The sequence below is a fragment of the Polypterus senegalus genome, unplaced genomic scaffold (genome assembly GCF_016835505.1).
Source record: "Polypterus senegalus isolate Bchr_013 unplaced genomic scaffold, ASM1683550v1 scaffold_5467, whole genome shotgun sequence".
Taxonomy (NCBI): Eukaryota; Metazoa; Chordata; class Cladistia; order Polypteriformes; family Polypteridae; genus Polypterus; species Polypterus senegalus.
The window spans coordinates 8,271-22,220 of NW_024385942.1; the positions used below are offsets into that span (position 1 = coordinate 8,271).

Sequence of the window (13,950 nt, forward strand, 5' to 3'; positions counted from 1 at the left end):
TCGTAATTGTGAACCAGTTAAATACCTCAGCATGCGGTGGCATTAAATTGTACTCAGTCTTTACTTGCAGTTATTAGCTTAATATCGACAAGACAGTTAAAAACCAGCGCAGGAAGATCATTTGCTGGTCATGTTAAAGACGATCATTATTTCAAACTCGCTTTTGAACACAGCCATTACTATAAAAAATCAAAACTAATCTGAAAGACAGAAACTCGCAGGCCGCAGTGTCGTGCTCTATTACGTCATCACTGCGCACCGTCGCCGTTATTGTACGTCGGCACCTTCCCACGGCGGCTTCACGCTCGCTCCTTCCCAAAAGAAGATGGCGTCCTCTGTTTGGAAGGGTCTTGTTGGGATTGGGCTTTTTGCTTTGGCTCATGCTGCCTTCTCAGCGGCTCAGCGTGAGTGTGCATTCCATCATTCTTTTCATGTTTTTTCGTGTGGGTGTTTTGGATGTCAACCTCTAATTACTGTTCAATAGTGTCATTTTAGGAAGTCCATCAGGAGGGTATAGATCAGTGGGGGTTAAACAATACTCATTTAGCACGATTGTGCACTTGCCTGCAGGATTAATGTATGCAGTCTGTGTGTAGTTATCTGTCGGTCTTCGCTTTAATACCCTGATGAATTTTTAAAGAAAATGCGTTTAAGAAAACCTGTTTGAATACGTTAAGGTCCATTTGGATTGTCGTCTAGAATGCATCACACCTTTATCCCTAAGGGAGTTACAGCAAATAAAGAAACATAACAGCGAAACTGTACAACCGTTTAAACATAGGAATGACTTCGTGACGGTTGCGCATTAACTCCGTATTAAAGAACGGCGAACAACAGTAAATGGCATACGTACAGAGCAGTGGTTTACTACTAGTATGACTCGTTGATCGTCTTACGTTCATTTTGTTATACTTACTTTACGTGCCCGGCAGCTAAAATTCATTTTAAAACAACAATAGATCAGCAAAGTCGTATCCCTTGTAATAGTGCTGGCTTTTATGAATGGGCGAAGGATGAAACAAATGATCGTTTTACGTATTGGAAATCTTCAAAAAGCGACCAATTGGAATAAACACAGGGCTCATTCTCACGGTTAGATGCACCTTCTGCAATCAATAAACTTAAAGTATATTCGACAGCACCAGTTAACATTATTTTACACTTTAAACAACAGTATGTACTCTGGATTTTGATTACAATCGACGGTCTTTACCATCTTTTGGGCATTTCATATCTTGTTATAGTAAGGAACGAAATTGTCTGTTTTTGAAATGATCATGCAAAAGCAATTAATGGGGTGTTCTAAAAGTATGAATGTTCATAACATCTGACCGTTGAAAGATGGTTGTACAGTTTTTGAATGAAATAGGACCTCTCTGCATAAAACAATGCTAGATGTAAGAATAATTTTCCAGCTACTCAGAATGCAAACACATATGCTGTCTAATTTGAGGACTATAGAATCTGCATTTCAAGTCCAGCACTAAGAAGAAGTGGGCTCTCTCATAGACATACATGGGCAGGGAGGGATTGTGTTGGCTAAAACACTCGACTGTAAAACATGGGGTTGCTGGTTCAGATGCCACTTTTGACTTGCTCAGTGTCATTCAGTATGTCATGTTAACTACTTGTGGTGCAATGGAAAAACATTTGTCAAGAAATGTAAAAAAATACTTATCTTGTATGTAGTCATGGAAAAAGATGTCTGTTAATTTGTATTATTAGTTAATTTAAACCACAATTCAGGACACGTAATTGAAGATTAAAGAAATACTCCACCCAAAAATATTTTTTCATGTAATTTTAACTTAGTGTTTTCATGCAGAATGGAGATATAAAAAAAAAAAGTTTACATAACAAAAGTCAGTAGTGACCAGTGCTGTACAATGGCAAACAATATGAAAAACCGTCCATGAAAAAAACAAACTGAGGTTACTTGTGTTGCATAAGCCACATGCCTGTTATCTAGTTTGTTGCTCAAAATGTGCAAAACAAATGCATTTTTGCTACAATATTATTGGCGCTGACACGAACAAGAACCCACTGAAGACGGAACTCCTGACCAATGAATAACCGGGAGAGGCGAGTGTTCAAATCAGAAAGTCGGGATTTAATTGAATCAGCGTGCAAATCTTTTCATAATCGTATTATAATATTAGGCCTTGCAAAGATATTCGCACCTGTGACCATCCACATAATTCTAATGTAAAACAAATCCTACACTTTCAAATTAAAGCACTTACTCAAAATTAGATTTAATGTTGAAATGTCTTTATATGGGGGTTAAAAAAAGTAAATATGCTGTGTAATATTAGAGAACTGGCCAAGGGGTATTAATATCTTTGTAAAAGACACTATAAATGTAGCTAAGCATTGAATCTTTTAAGTCCACTGACCTAACAAGTGAAAGTGCAGCGCAGAAAAATCCACAAAATGAGGAAAATGAAGCTTTTCTTCCTTCTCTAGTCACCATCTGCGCCTGGAGTATGTGAATTTCCCTTTGGGATCCTATCCTATCTATCCATCCATCCATCCAATATAAATCCTCATTGGAAGGTTTAATCTGTGTATTAACAATAATAGGGTTTAGCTGCAGCACTGTTAAATGAATTCTTTCCTTTTTTAAAATATTTTTCCTATTAGTTTTGCAGTATCATTTTAGACATTTTAATTTATTGAGAACCATTTTTTCACAGTTGCTTGAATGATATTTTTTTTAAGTAAACATACACTGTATTATATGAAATATGTCAAAGTTACTTAGATTTTCACAGTGTTAATTTACTGTATTCATTTGACCTTTAGATCGATCCTACATGCGACTTACTGAAAAGGAAAATGAAACCCTACCCGTGGATGTGAGTAGACATTTTTAATTGTATGTTTTGCAGTGAAAACTGAATTAATAATTTGAATCCCTGACTGATACTGTGGTCTCAACTTATTGACCATCAATCAGCAGATTTTCCAAGTAAAGAACACGGCAGAAGGACTTCAGTTAACTTGATTCAATATTTTATGTGGTACTTAGGTGGTTATACAAAATTCTGATAGAATCCTTACCTTGAATTAAATTGCACAAATGTGTCTTCTAGCTAGGACCATCAGAGATCATGACCACTGCCACACAATGTGAGGAGTACAGAGGATGGAATAGCTGTTCAGTTTTTGGGTTTTTTATGCAGTGGTGGCAAATACTGCATCAAAACTACAGTCTCCTATGTTGAAATCCTCATGCTGATACAATTTGCATTCTCCTTGGTTTTCTAGGAGTGCTTTGGTTTTCTTTTCTATATCACAGTTTGGTTTACGTTGATGGGTGACTGTAATTTGACCCTGTATAAGTCAGTGTGTGTCGATGAATGTTTACTTTCACGGAAGATCAAATGCAATCAAAGCATCCATCTGTCTTCTAATCTTCTTCAGCGCTATAAGAAGCTTCTGCCTATCACAGCAGCGCTGAGTGCAAAATGAAAAATCAACCCAGGATGAAGTGCTAATCCATTAAGGGGAATATACACACCATTTCTAACTTTACAGGGACAATTATAGAGTCAATAATTTACATAGCTTGCATTTGTTTGAAATGTGGATGGTTGGGCCACACTAACTGGAGAATATCCCAGAGATGTTGACCTGGGTCCTGGATTTGAGATCTATGAAGGAGGAGCGCTAACCACGGAATTACAAAACTGTCAGACGTTAATGGCACAGTTTCCAGTTGTTGTGGGCTGTTTCTGTATTATTTAGTTTATCTGGTCTCTGGATCAATGACAATATAAAGCATTTTAGGCACACAAGTAAACTTGAAATCTTACTGGGTATTATCTATGTTATGTTGCTAGTTATTGGTATATGGCACATTTGTTAAAAGAATAAACAAAAAAGTAAATGTATGATTTATAATTACAAGTAGCTGTTCAGTTCAGCTTGTACACTATTAATAACTGTGTGTTTGTATTCTCCATTGGAAAAAAAGATCAAATATGCAATCCTTAAAACCAGTGCAGCTTTTTGCATGTCTAGATGTGCTTCAACAGGGGAAAAATATAAAAATAAAAACACATTTAAAAAAACTCCACATAAAATATTTATGAGTTTATACTCCTAGAGTGGCTGATTTATGCAGTGGTTGATTGGCTCCTTCCATCCAAACTAAGTGTGAGTGCACGCTGTGATAGACCAGTGGAGTGTCCAGAGTTGTTTCCTGCCTTGATTCAGATGATGCCCAGAGATGCTGAAATGGGTTTGGTAATTGATGACCACTATTTAATAAAATAAAGGCATTGGAAAAAATACATTTTTCCTTTGTGTCTGAAGTACTGAAGTTTTTGCAAATCTTATTTCATCACAAATGTCCTGTTGCAGTTGTTGGCTGACATACTTTCAGTAGCCCCTCCATTAGGTAGTTCTACGTTTTACCACATAGAATCCCCTTTTGCCTTCAGAACACCCTGAAACCCACTAGGTATATAGTCAAGAAGGTGCTGAAGGATTCTTCAGGGCTTTTGTTCTTGTCAGCTCAATCGCATCACATCATTTTGACAGATTCATGCTGGGAACTTATCATTTCACCCTAATCCAGAGATACACTTCTGTATTGAGATTTGGGGACTGTGATTGTGAGATGTTTGTGGAACAAACCTGCGATGCTGTGTGCTTTATGATGTGGATAATTATCCTGTGTAAATTATCCATTTGAAAAATGGTAGTCTGTGCCCTTAAAAGGATGCACATAGTTAACAACTTGACTATAATTTGGTATTCAGGCAATGCTCAGCTGGTATTCAGAGGTCTGTATGTGCCAAAAAGACATTGTATACAGAACTACATTACCGCTGCCAACCTGTACCATTGACACAAGACAGGATGAATCTATGGATTCATGCCATTTATGCCACCCATTTAAATATGTTACAGCACAAATCAAAAGTTTTCTGGCCAGGGGCATTTTCCTAGTTGTCTAGTTTTGGTGTTCATGTGCACCACTGTAGCTTTCTTTATCCTCTTATTCTAACTTTAGTATGGTTTCTGGCTAATGTAGACCATCCAATTTTTAAGGTTTGATATGAGTTCAGGCATGAACTTGTGCACACCACTACTGTAAAGAACTGTTTATCACCTTTCTGCTATGTCGAACAATTCTGGCCAGATCCCTTTAACAAGAAGTACCATTTGATAGATGTTCTTTGTTTACAAAAGCAACTCTGTAAACTCCTAATAATATAGTTTTAAAAATCCCTGGAGGCAGCTAAAAATGCTTGAACAACTGTGCCTAAAATAATCAGTCATACCAGGGACGATGTTGCTTGGATCATGCATGTGGCCCATTGTAATGTTTGTTCAATCAACCCAGCCTCTTGGCCATGTCTGCACACTATGTTGAGTTTCAGCCACTAAGTATCAACTGAGCGCGTATTTTGTAATGCGGGACTCAGATTTGGTGTCAGCATTTTATATATCAGAAATTGTGTACTTGTTCTGAAAAACAAATTCTACATTGAAATTTAGTTGTCGATGATACTATTATTTCAAAGCACTACAATGCAACATTACTTTTTAGGTGTATTTCCATATACAGTAACGCGAAAAGTACCTACTGTGATAGACATGTGTCTTTTTGTATTAGAACAACTCGGGTCCCGGTGGACTGAGTTTGTTGAAATTTGGCACATTTATTCTTTTAAGGAAATTTGTGAGGACAGTTGAAATTTCATGGAAAATTTTCAGATAGCGAGTGCTGTACAAAATGTAGAATTTTCAAAACCTCCCATTGAAAAACATTGGCAAATTTGCCAGTTTGTCTATTTTAAAACAAAATAATATTCATCTTCAACTATTTAGTTTACTGTTTGAATTTTACCCAGATAATGGTTATTTCAGCTTCAAAGAATTGATAAGCATATAGTCAAACATACTGAAGTAAGTCCGCCCTGCTTCAGGACATGGGATGTGGCAGGGTCAGATGTCAGCAGGTGTGAAGAAGTGTACCATATAAGAAAGGTATGATGATAGATGTGCATTTATTTATTTAGTTCCTAACAATTAAATTCCTTTTCTTTATTCATTCAATATGTAATAATGATGTTGTTTATTTATTCACCACCGTTTAAGGTAAGTACTTTCCCTTACTGTGTGAATGAAAGGTGAGGTCTTTTTATATGCTAACAATCTGCCTTCTGCCTCATCCCATGCTCGGCTCTGTGGCTGTACAGCATCTTGCTTGAACATACTCGCAGCAACTCAGTTCTACTGCTGTTTCATCTAGAAGCGGGTAGGTGGCATGATCATGTCAGTAAAACTAAAAAATAAAAGCAACTCTTAGATGAAGTGATTATAAATTGTAAAAATGTTCCAAATTTCAAACCAGCTGATCAAGTTTCTGATTGCACCTGAATGTTAACACCGTGTGTATGTATGTATGTATGTATGTATGTATGTATGTATGTATGTATATATATATATATATATATATATATTTCACTTGTTTAATGTCACATTGGTTAATAATTACAAAAAATGAACATGGGAAATAAACGGTTGTAGAAGTCCATCAAAATATTTAGTTGAGGTGGATATCAGAGATGAGGAGTTACTTGATACTGCAACATTTTTCTTTGTCAATTTTGCACTCATACACACACACACAGTACTAGTCAAAAAAGCTTTAGAACACCTCAGTTTTTCTTCAAATGTAATTAGTTGAAATGCAGTGGATGACCCAAAATGGTGAAAATGTAAGCAGTAAACTGCCAAGGCTTAGGTTAGCAAAAACTGAAAAAAGGAAATATCAGAATGTTACAAATGGGCCTTCTTCAGGGAACAACTAATACTTTAAAACCTACAGATGTTCTGCAGCAATTTAAGTTAATTAAGCCTTTCAAGTTGAACAAAACAATTTACACAGGGGTCCCTAGCTTTGGTTGATTACTTAAAAACCCTCACATACAAAATAGACTGTCAGTCTGTATGTTCCCTATACAATCCAACATTTTGACTGATTTTGAGTAAATTTTGCATAGTTGCTCTCTAGGACCATAAGGACAAGAGTAACTTCTTTAGAATCCAAAATTTTGGCCCTAGGGTTCCTAGCTTAACGTTACTTACCTGGGCAAAGCCACATGCTGTTTCCATCTACTGTAACATAAAAAGGAGTATTGTGCTTTTACAGGGGGTGCTGGGTAAAGCTTGAACAAGAGTGGAAGTGCAGCGCAGCACAAACCAGAATCAAAGGATTGTTGTTTAACTCCTTCTTTGTTGGCGTTTTGTCATAATTTAAGCACTACTAACTGTCCACCTTGAACTAAAAAGGATGAGTCAGACATGACAGGATTTATGGTTACAACCCAGCAAGGAGTTACTGCAACTCTGGAATCCAGTCGGATTCAAAAAGAACAAATATTGCTAGAAGGGCAGTGTGAATGAGGGATGGGACAACTAGCAATAACAACAGGGTCACCATTCTCTCCCGTGTCTGCATGGGTTTCCTCCCACAGTCCAAAGACATGCAGGTTAGGTGCATTGCAATCCTAAATTGTCCCTACTGTGTGCTACGGTGGAGTGATGGCTCTGAGGTTAGAGATCTGCACTGGAAATCGGAAGGTTGCTGGTTCGAATCCCGTAAATGCCAAAAGGGACTAACTATGCTTTGTTGGGCCCTTGAGCAAGGCCCTTAACCTGCAATTGCTGAGCACTTTGAGTAGTGAGAAATGCGCTATATAAATGCAAAGAATTATTATAAAGAATTACCATTTCAAAATATATAAACTTGCTTTCTTTTCTTAGCCTATTGAGACCAATGCAGGTACTTCTATTATAAAAGTGTTTCTAACTGTAGGCCTTTGCCCTCCTGAGTCAGATATCCCCCCATGTGTTAATTTAAGGGGGGAGGGGGATTCCCCCCAATTTCAAGCCCTGATGCCCATGACCAAGTCACTTCACCTGTCTATGCTCCAAAATGGGGAAAAAAAAAGAAATGGAACCAATTGCATATCTCAAATATTGTAAGATACTGTAGATAGACATCAGCCAAATAAATAATGTTTTAGTATTTATAGATTTTATATTCTATTACAGAAAAAGTTAAGGTATTTTCCTTTTTAATAATGGAGGTACTTTTAATAAAAAGCAGTTGAATAGGATTTCTGTATCGGGTATCGTAAAATTGCACTGCTATATTTTTTTTTTTTTGTTCTTTATTTCGCCTTATACAATTTCTCTTATTAGGTATTTGTTAGTTTTCGCATACACCCCTTGGGGTCAGAACGCAGGGTCAGCCATTGTACTGTGCCCCTGGAGCAATTGAAGGTTAAGGGCCTTGCTCAAAGGCCCAGCAGAGCAGGATCTCTTTTGGCAGTGACGGGGATTTGAACCGGAAACCTTCGGGATTACCAGCACAGATCCTTAGCCTCAGAGCCATACCGAATAATAAAATTCACGGGGCATCCCTAGTGTACAGTTCAATAAATGTCAGAATTTTTTTTTTCCTCCCAACAGATATATACTAAACTGTCCATATTCATATCTTACAGTTAGGTTTGTGCTAGTTTTCATTAAGCAGAACTTAACTTGAAGCTTGCATGTTGCAAGCATTGTTGTACTGAAACCATATAGCCCAGCAAAACTATAAACTGCTACTTCCTGGTGCTTTGATTCCAACTGACAAAAGTGCCTTATGGCATATTTTGGAATTCTGTGTAATTCATTCACTGGTGTAATCAATGAAAAATGAGAAACCTTGGGTGAAATCACTTGTTTTGTACTCTCCTGATGGGCTAATGTTTATCTTGCCAAGAGCAGCAACAAAGCTCAATGAGCAAACGAATAGGGAGCCAAATGTCCTTTAAATTATAAAAGTAAACTAACGAATGTCCTTTAAATTATAAAAATAAACTAATGATGCAAAGCATTTGATTTACATGTACTGCAAGAATTTTGTTTACTCGTAACAATATGAAATGTTTGTATGTTAATTACTGTGCTGTCAGTACTAATGGAATTGTAAAGGCTCCTCCGAGAAGGACTCATTGGCATAGAGGTCACGTAATGTACCAGTGTGTATGGATGCTGAGATACCTAAAACCCAATTCCACTATTAAAATGAAACCAGAATCTTAGAATTGCTCCTAGGAATTACACTAAAAGTCTAATTAGGATAAGAATTTGTCCCACCTTGGCGTATGACATGAGAAGTAGGGATGAAGCATCCTACACCCACTCCTCAGTGAGGAGTAGCAATTCATGTTTGAGAATCCTAAACCACAAATTGGCACTCATAAAAGGATTTTGTAGTTTTCTGATACTAATGCTAAGACTTTACCAAAAAGAAGATAATAGTAATGTTCAAAGGGACTTGATTACTTTCAAATAAAAGGTTTATGGCACTCTCTTAAAGTAGTCTAGAGTCAGGCGTTGAACTGGCCACTTTGCAACAACATCAAGAATAATCCTTTAACAAGCACTGCGATGGAAACACACTGAGAGTTAAGACCAATAACAGGTGTGTTTATTTAACAATGGATGATCCAGAGCCATACTTCCAGAAGAGTCATCTTCCACCTATTGTGCCCATGGGAAGCGCTTCATAAAATAACAATTACTGAACCTAGCCATGCCTATTATTGCGCTGTTTCAGAAGTCACATTCAGTCCTACAGTGTTCCCAATTGTCTTCCAGGGTCAAGTGCTGTGGATCCCTGTGTTATCCCCCCAGACTACTTTATCTTCTTCAAAGCCCTATTTATCCTGTGACCACAGAGTCTCTTCCTGCCTTCTTGAACCTTCTTGGGCTTGTAAAGTGAAAAGCGAATATACGAATATGCCCCTGCCCATCTTCAGGCTACTAATATGCTGGCTGCTACAATACGGTTTGTATCCATCGGCACCTGTGTGTTGATTAGTGATGAGCGAACATTGCCAAGTTTGCTTTTCTGTCGGGTTCCCTGAAATCACACAACTGTTTGTGATATTTGCTGAACTTCGGGAACTGCATTAAAGTCATTGGGGAAGGACTAACTGAACTAGATTTAACTGGATTCTAATGGCGTAGTTGCTAGGCAAACATCCACCAGCTATACTGGACTGATTATTGTGGGCAAAAAGGCAACCTGAGCTGTGCGGCATTAGTGCCAACCACTGCACCACCATGCCTCTGTGATAGAAAGTATGGAGTCAGAGATGCACAATGACAGATTTTGACAAAAAAAAAAAAAAGAAGAAATGGTGAAATCGTAGTCAGAAGTCAGAAATATGTCTGCCTTTTAAAAGCAGAAAATTCAAAGTGACATTTCATGATTGAAGTCACAGGCTCTTTCTGTTTTTTAAAGTCAAGATGAAGGATCTCCAATCTGTCTGTACTGATGCCTTTGCACTGTTTCTTTTATTAAAAAGATAAAAACGTGTTGTAAATAGTAAAACTTTTTGTTATTTCATAGTCTCCTGTTCTGGGGGATGTCAAGCTCCTTTAAAGTTTTTTTTTTTTATCTGCACATGGCTAATTATTATGCATTCATAAGGCACGTGCTAATATGGACCTCGAAGATCGACCTGAACATTGACGAAAAACAGACTTTCTGGTTAATGACTCACAATTCCATTTATCAACTTCAGTTATGGTTTTAGTATCTTGGTTCTGGTAACAACTATTATTTGCTTAATGGCTTTTAACATTACTCAGTGAGACGGTTTTACTGTCTAGTATTTGACAATGTCAGGGCTGTTTAAAGCCATCTTCACAATTGTTCACAAACCCTGTTGATGGCTGGCAATTCAAAGATGTGAGCTGCAGACCTACTCTATGCAACGGTCTAGTCAAGCACTTAGGATACTTGCAATTGACACAATTAACATTTTGAAATCATAGCTGTTTATTATAATACACTACAGCTTCACAAGCAGAGACAGCTTGTTACTTAAGTTGTATATGTTTCAAGGCTCCTTCAAGGTTTGTTTTCACTCTCGCCTCACCATCTGGCTAAATATTATGTATGCACTGGGCACACATCTCCTTCTCTTATGTTGATGTGGAACTCGGAGTTAGAGCTGCATATTTGGCTACAGGCACCGATAACTTGTCTCACAGAGTCTGTAATGCAAATGATCAGCATTCAATACTTGGGGCTATTACAGCACCGGCGGATGTCTCACTGGCCTCACAAAGCATTATGGGGCGCTGGTATTAAAAAAACAAAAATTTTTCCTAAACCGGCCGAATAATCAGTAAATACCGTAACTTGACGAACAAGGGTGAACGCAGCAAACTTGCTTTGAGTAACACATTTGCTAATAAATACTAGTGTTGACATTTTTGGTATCACATGTGATTCCCATATGCTTGCTCATCCAAACTTGGGGCTGTGATTTTTATGTGTGCACCATCAGTCTGACGACCAACATCGAAAGAACCAGCGATTTGCATGAACGCAGCTTGCTTTAACATTACCTCGCATGCAGTGATGGTGAAATCTATAAATGTGCATATTACCTCATTCAATGTTTGGTGCAAAATTCAAGAAATGGTTGGTTGTGACATGCATATAAAACGAAAAATTCACCAAAGTTCCAAATTTGAATGATTGAGCTCTTTCTTCTGTATACGGAGTACGTTTTCTTGGTATTTTTTGTAATACAAACTCAATGAAGTTGCGAATGCCTGTGCTGACTATGCAGGTGGTCTTTTTCATATTTCCACAATCGTTAAATTAACATTGTTGTGTCTTTGAAAATTGTGTGTATGAATATTCTTTAGTATGACTTTTAAAGATTGTATTAATTACAATAAACTGCATTTTTGTATGTTATAGTGCTGCAGGCATTTTCTGACATTTACTTTGCCCTCTCCTTCTAGATAGTCCTTCAGACCTTGTTGGCATTTGTAGTCACTTGCTATGGCATTGTACACATCGCCGGGGAGTTTAAAGACATGGATGCAACATCAGAACTAAAGAACAAGTAGGTTTTCAGCATTTGTGAATTTTATATTGAGAGATTGTTAGAAAGCTGGATAAATGAGTAGTATACACTCTTTTTAACTTTCTATCTCTTTTCTGCACAGAATCTCATTCCAATTCTTGGTTGGGTTGGGGAGGGGGGCTGAATTTACTAAAGTTATTAATAAACAAGTTGCTCTAAATACCATCATACAATATATGTTGCGGTTTTTACAAAGCAAAATTGCTATTTGTTGTAATGGGGAAGAGCTAAGGGAGAATAGAAAATATCAAAACAAGAAAAATAAAATGTGCCACAACAGATCAATTGGTCTTTAAAAAGGTTTGACTTCCTAATATTTTTCAACTTCACATTATTAAATGTTAACTTTTTAATATAATGGGGAGATCAGAACTTACTATGAAAAGCAATACAATAATTTATTTTGCTTTATTATAGTAACCTTATTCTTTTTAACCTTGTATGTATTGCAGTAAGTTGTGTTAGCATAACCTTAAACAAACTGTCGTCAAATGATTTATTTATGTAGTGGTCTTACATTTTGAAGCTTTTGTCTCTCTGTTTACAAGTTAAATCCACGTTAAGTAATTCTAAGTAACTGTTGCTTTCCTAATTGCAGGACATTAGACACCCTCCGAAATCACCCATCATTTTACCTCTTCAATCATCGTGGGAGAGTCCTTTTCCGATCTCCTGAAGAAAACACTCCAAGTCAGCAGGCACTCCCCTCTAATCCTTTACGGCTGCGAAAACTGGAGCCATTGCGTCAATGAGAATTATTTGGATTCTCTGGATTAAGAATTTAATGTGACTGGAGTGTAAAAAAAAAAGACGACAAAAAAATAAAAAGGTCCTCTTAATGGTAGTGGCAGGCGAGAGACGACATCTTACCTTAGTACTCAAAACCTTTGGTGGTGTTTGTGTCATTTTTACTTTCAAAATTACGCCCAGAGTTATTTTTGAAATTTGATTCCCGTATTCTGTATGTAATATAGCATCATTTGAAGCAGCGCAGAGCAATAAGTTTTGTTTTTTTTTACACTCCACTGTGGTTGATGTACACTTCTAGTGCTGGATATAAAGCAAATTTCAGAAACAATATTTCTTTCTTACTATTCTGGATTTTGTAATAAAGACAGTTACAAGATATGTTCTTATTTAAAACCGTTCTATTAAAAAAATAATAATAAAAACCACAAAAAACTCGCACATTAAGAAAGCAGTATATGTCATACCGTATCAATTACCAAGTGTGAAGCAGCTAGTATAAACAGGAATATGTACAAAACGTAAATAATTTTTAACTTAATAAATTCAGTTTTGGAAAAAAAAAAACAAACTTGTTTCATTTCTTGCATACAGGAGTCAAGCAATTTAAAAATGTAGTAGAAATCTCATTCATACCCAATACTCCTACCTTGGCCTGAAAATATTAAATGGAATATTACAGAAATAAATGCTTCATAAGTTTCAAATTGCCTGCCATTTTGAACAAACATTTTCACCACTTTGAATAAAGCGCATCACATCGACATCACAGCGTTCTGTGCACAGCGCATGGCGAGAATCCAGTGTGCCCAGCAGGATGCAGAGGTGGCCGTCTGTGTCTCATGGCATTTTTACAGCGCTGGCGCCTTCATAAGAGAAAGACCGGGAGAGAGCACAAGTACAGTGTTGGTAAGGTCTTATTGTGCACAATGTATCAATTAAACTGGCATAGGTACAGTATGTATGTAAGCGTAAGGGCTTTCTGTTATCCTCAACTTCAGTCGTCCACAGTGGTTTTGGAATGCATTGCCTGCGGATATGTTTGGGGTGTTTGCCACTGTAGTCAAATGCGTCTTGGTTTTTCATGCAAAAGTGAATATTACTCTGTTGTAAAAACAAATTGTAATTTCTGTAATAAATATGGGAATTAATATTTGCTTGTATGACTGGGAAAGGTTTGATGACATTTGGAGTAGCAGAACTTCTGGTCTATTATGTCATTTAGATAAAAGTA

At 37.0% G+C, this 13,950-nt stretch overlaps 1 protein-coding gene across 2 annotated transcripts; it reads left to right on the forward strand.

Annotated features, from left to right (window-relative positions):
* Positions 1-269: 269 nt before the first annotated feature.
* mmgt1 (membrane magnesium transporter 1) lies at positions 270-13,283 on the forward strand. 2 transcript variants are annotated; one of them, XM_039743412.1, is made up of 4 exons: positions 276-404; positions 2,806-2,858; positions 11,845-11,948; positions 12,568-13,283. In XM_039743412.1, the coding sequence occupies exons 1-4, from the start codon at positions 326-328 to the stop codon at positions 12,719-12,721; spliced, it is 390 nt and encodes a 129-aa protein (XP_039599346.1). In that variant the 5' UTR covers positions 276-325; the 3' UTR covers positions 12,722-13,283. The 2 variants fall into 2 exon arrangements, with proteins under 2 accessions (XP_039599347.1, XP_039599346.1); XM_039743413.1 differs by lacking the exons at positions 11,845-11,948; positions 12,568-13,283 and adding an exon at positions 9,676-10,168 and having other exon boundaries at positions 270-404.
* The last annotated feature ends 667 nt before the right edge of the window (positions 13,284-13,950 follow it).

What these genes read in the sequence shown, in the direction of transcription:
- mmgt1 (XM_039743412.1), top strand. Translation starts at nt 326, where the DNA reads ATGGCGTCCTCTGTTTGGAAGGGTCTTGTTGGGATTGGGCTTTTTGCT. An exon ending in ATGAAACCCTACCCGTGGAT is followed by an intron (nt 2,859 to 11,844) that starts GTGAGTAGACAT and finishes CTCTCCTTCTAG; the next exon opens with ATAGTCCTTCAGACCTTGTT. An exon ending in ACATCAGAACTAAAGAACAA is followed by an intron (nt 11,949 to 12,567) that starts GTAGGTTTTCAG and finishes TCCTAATTGCAG; the next exon opens with GACATTAGACACCCTCCGAA.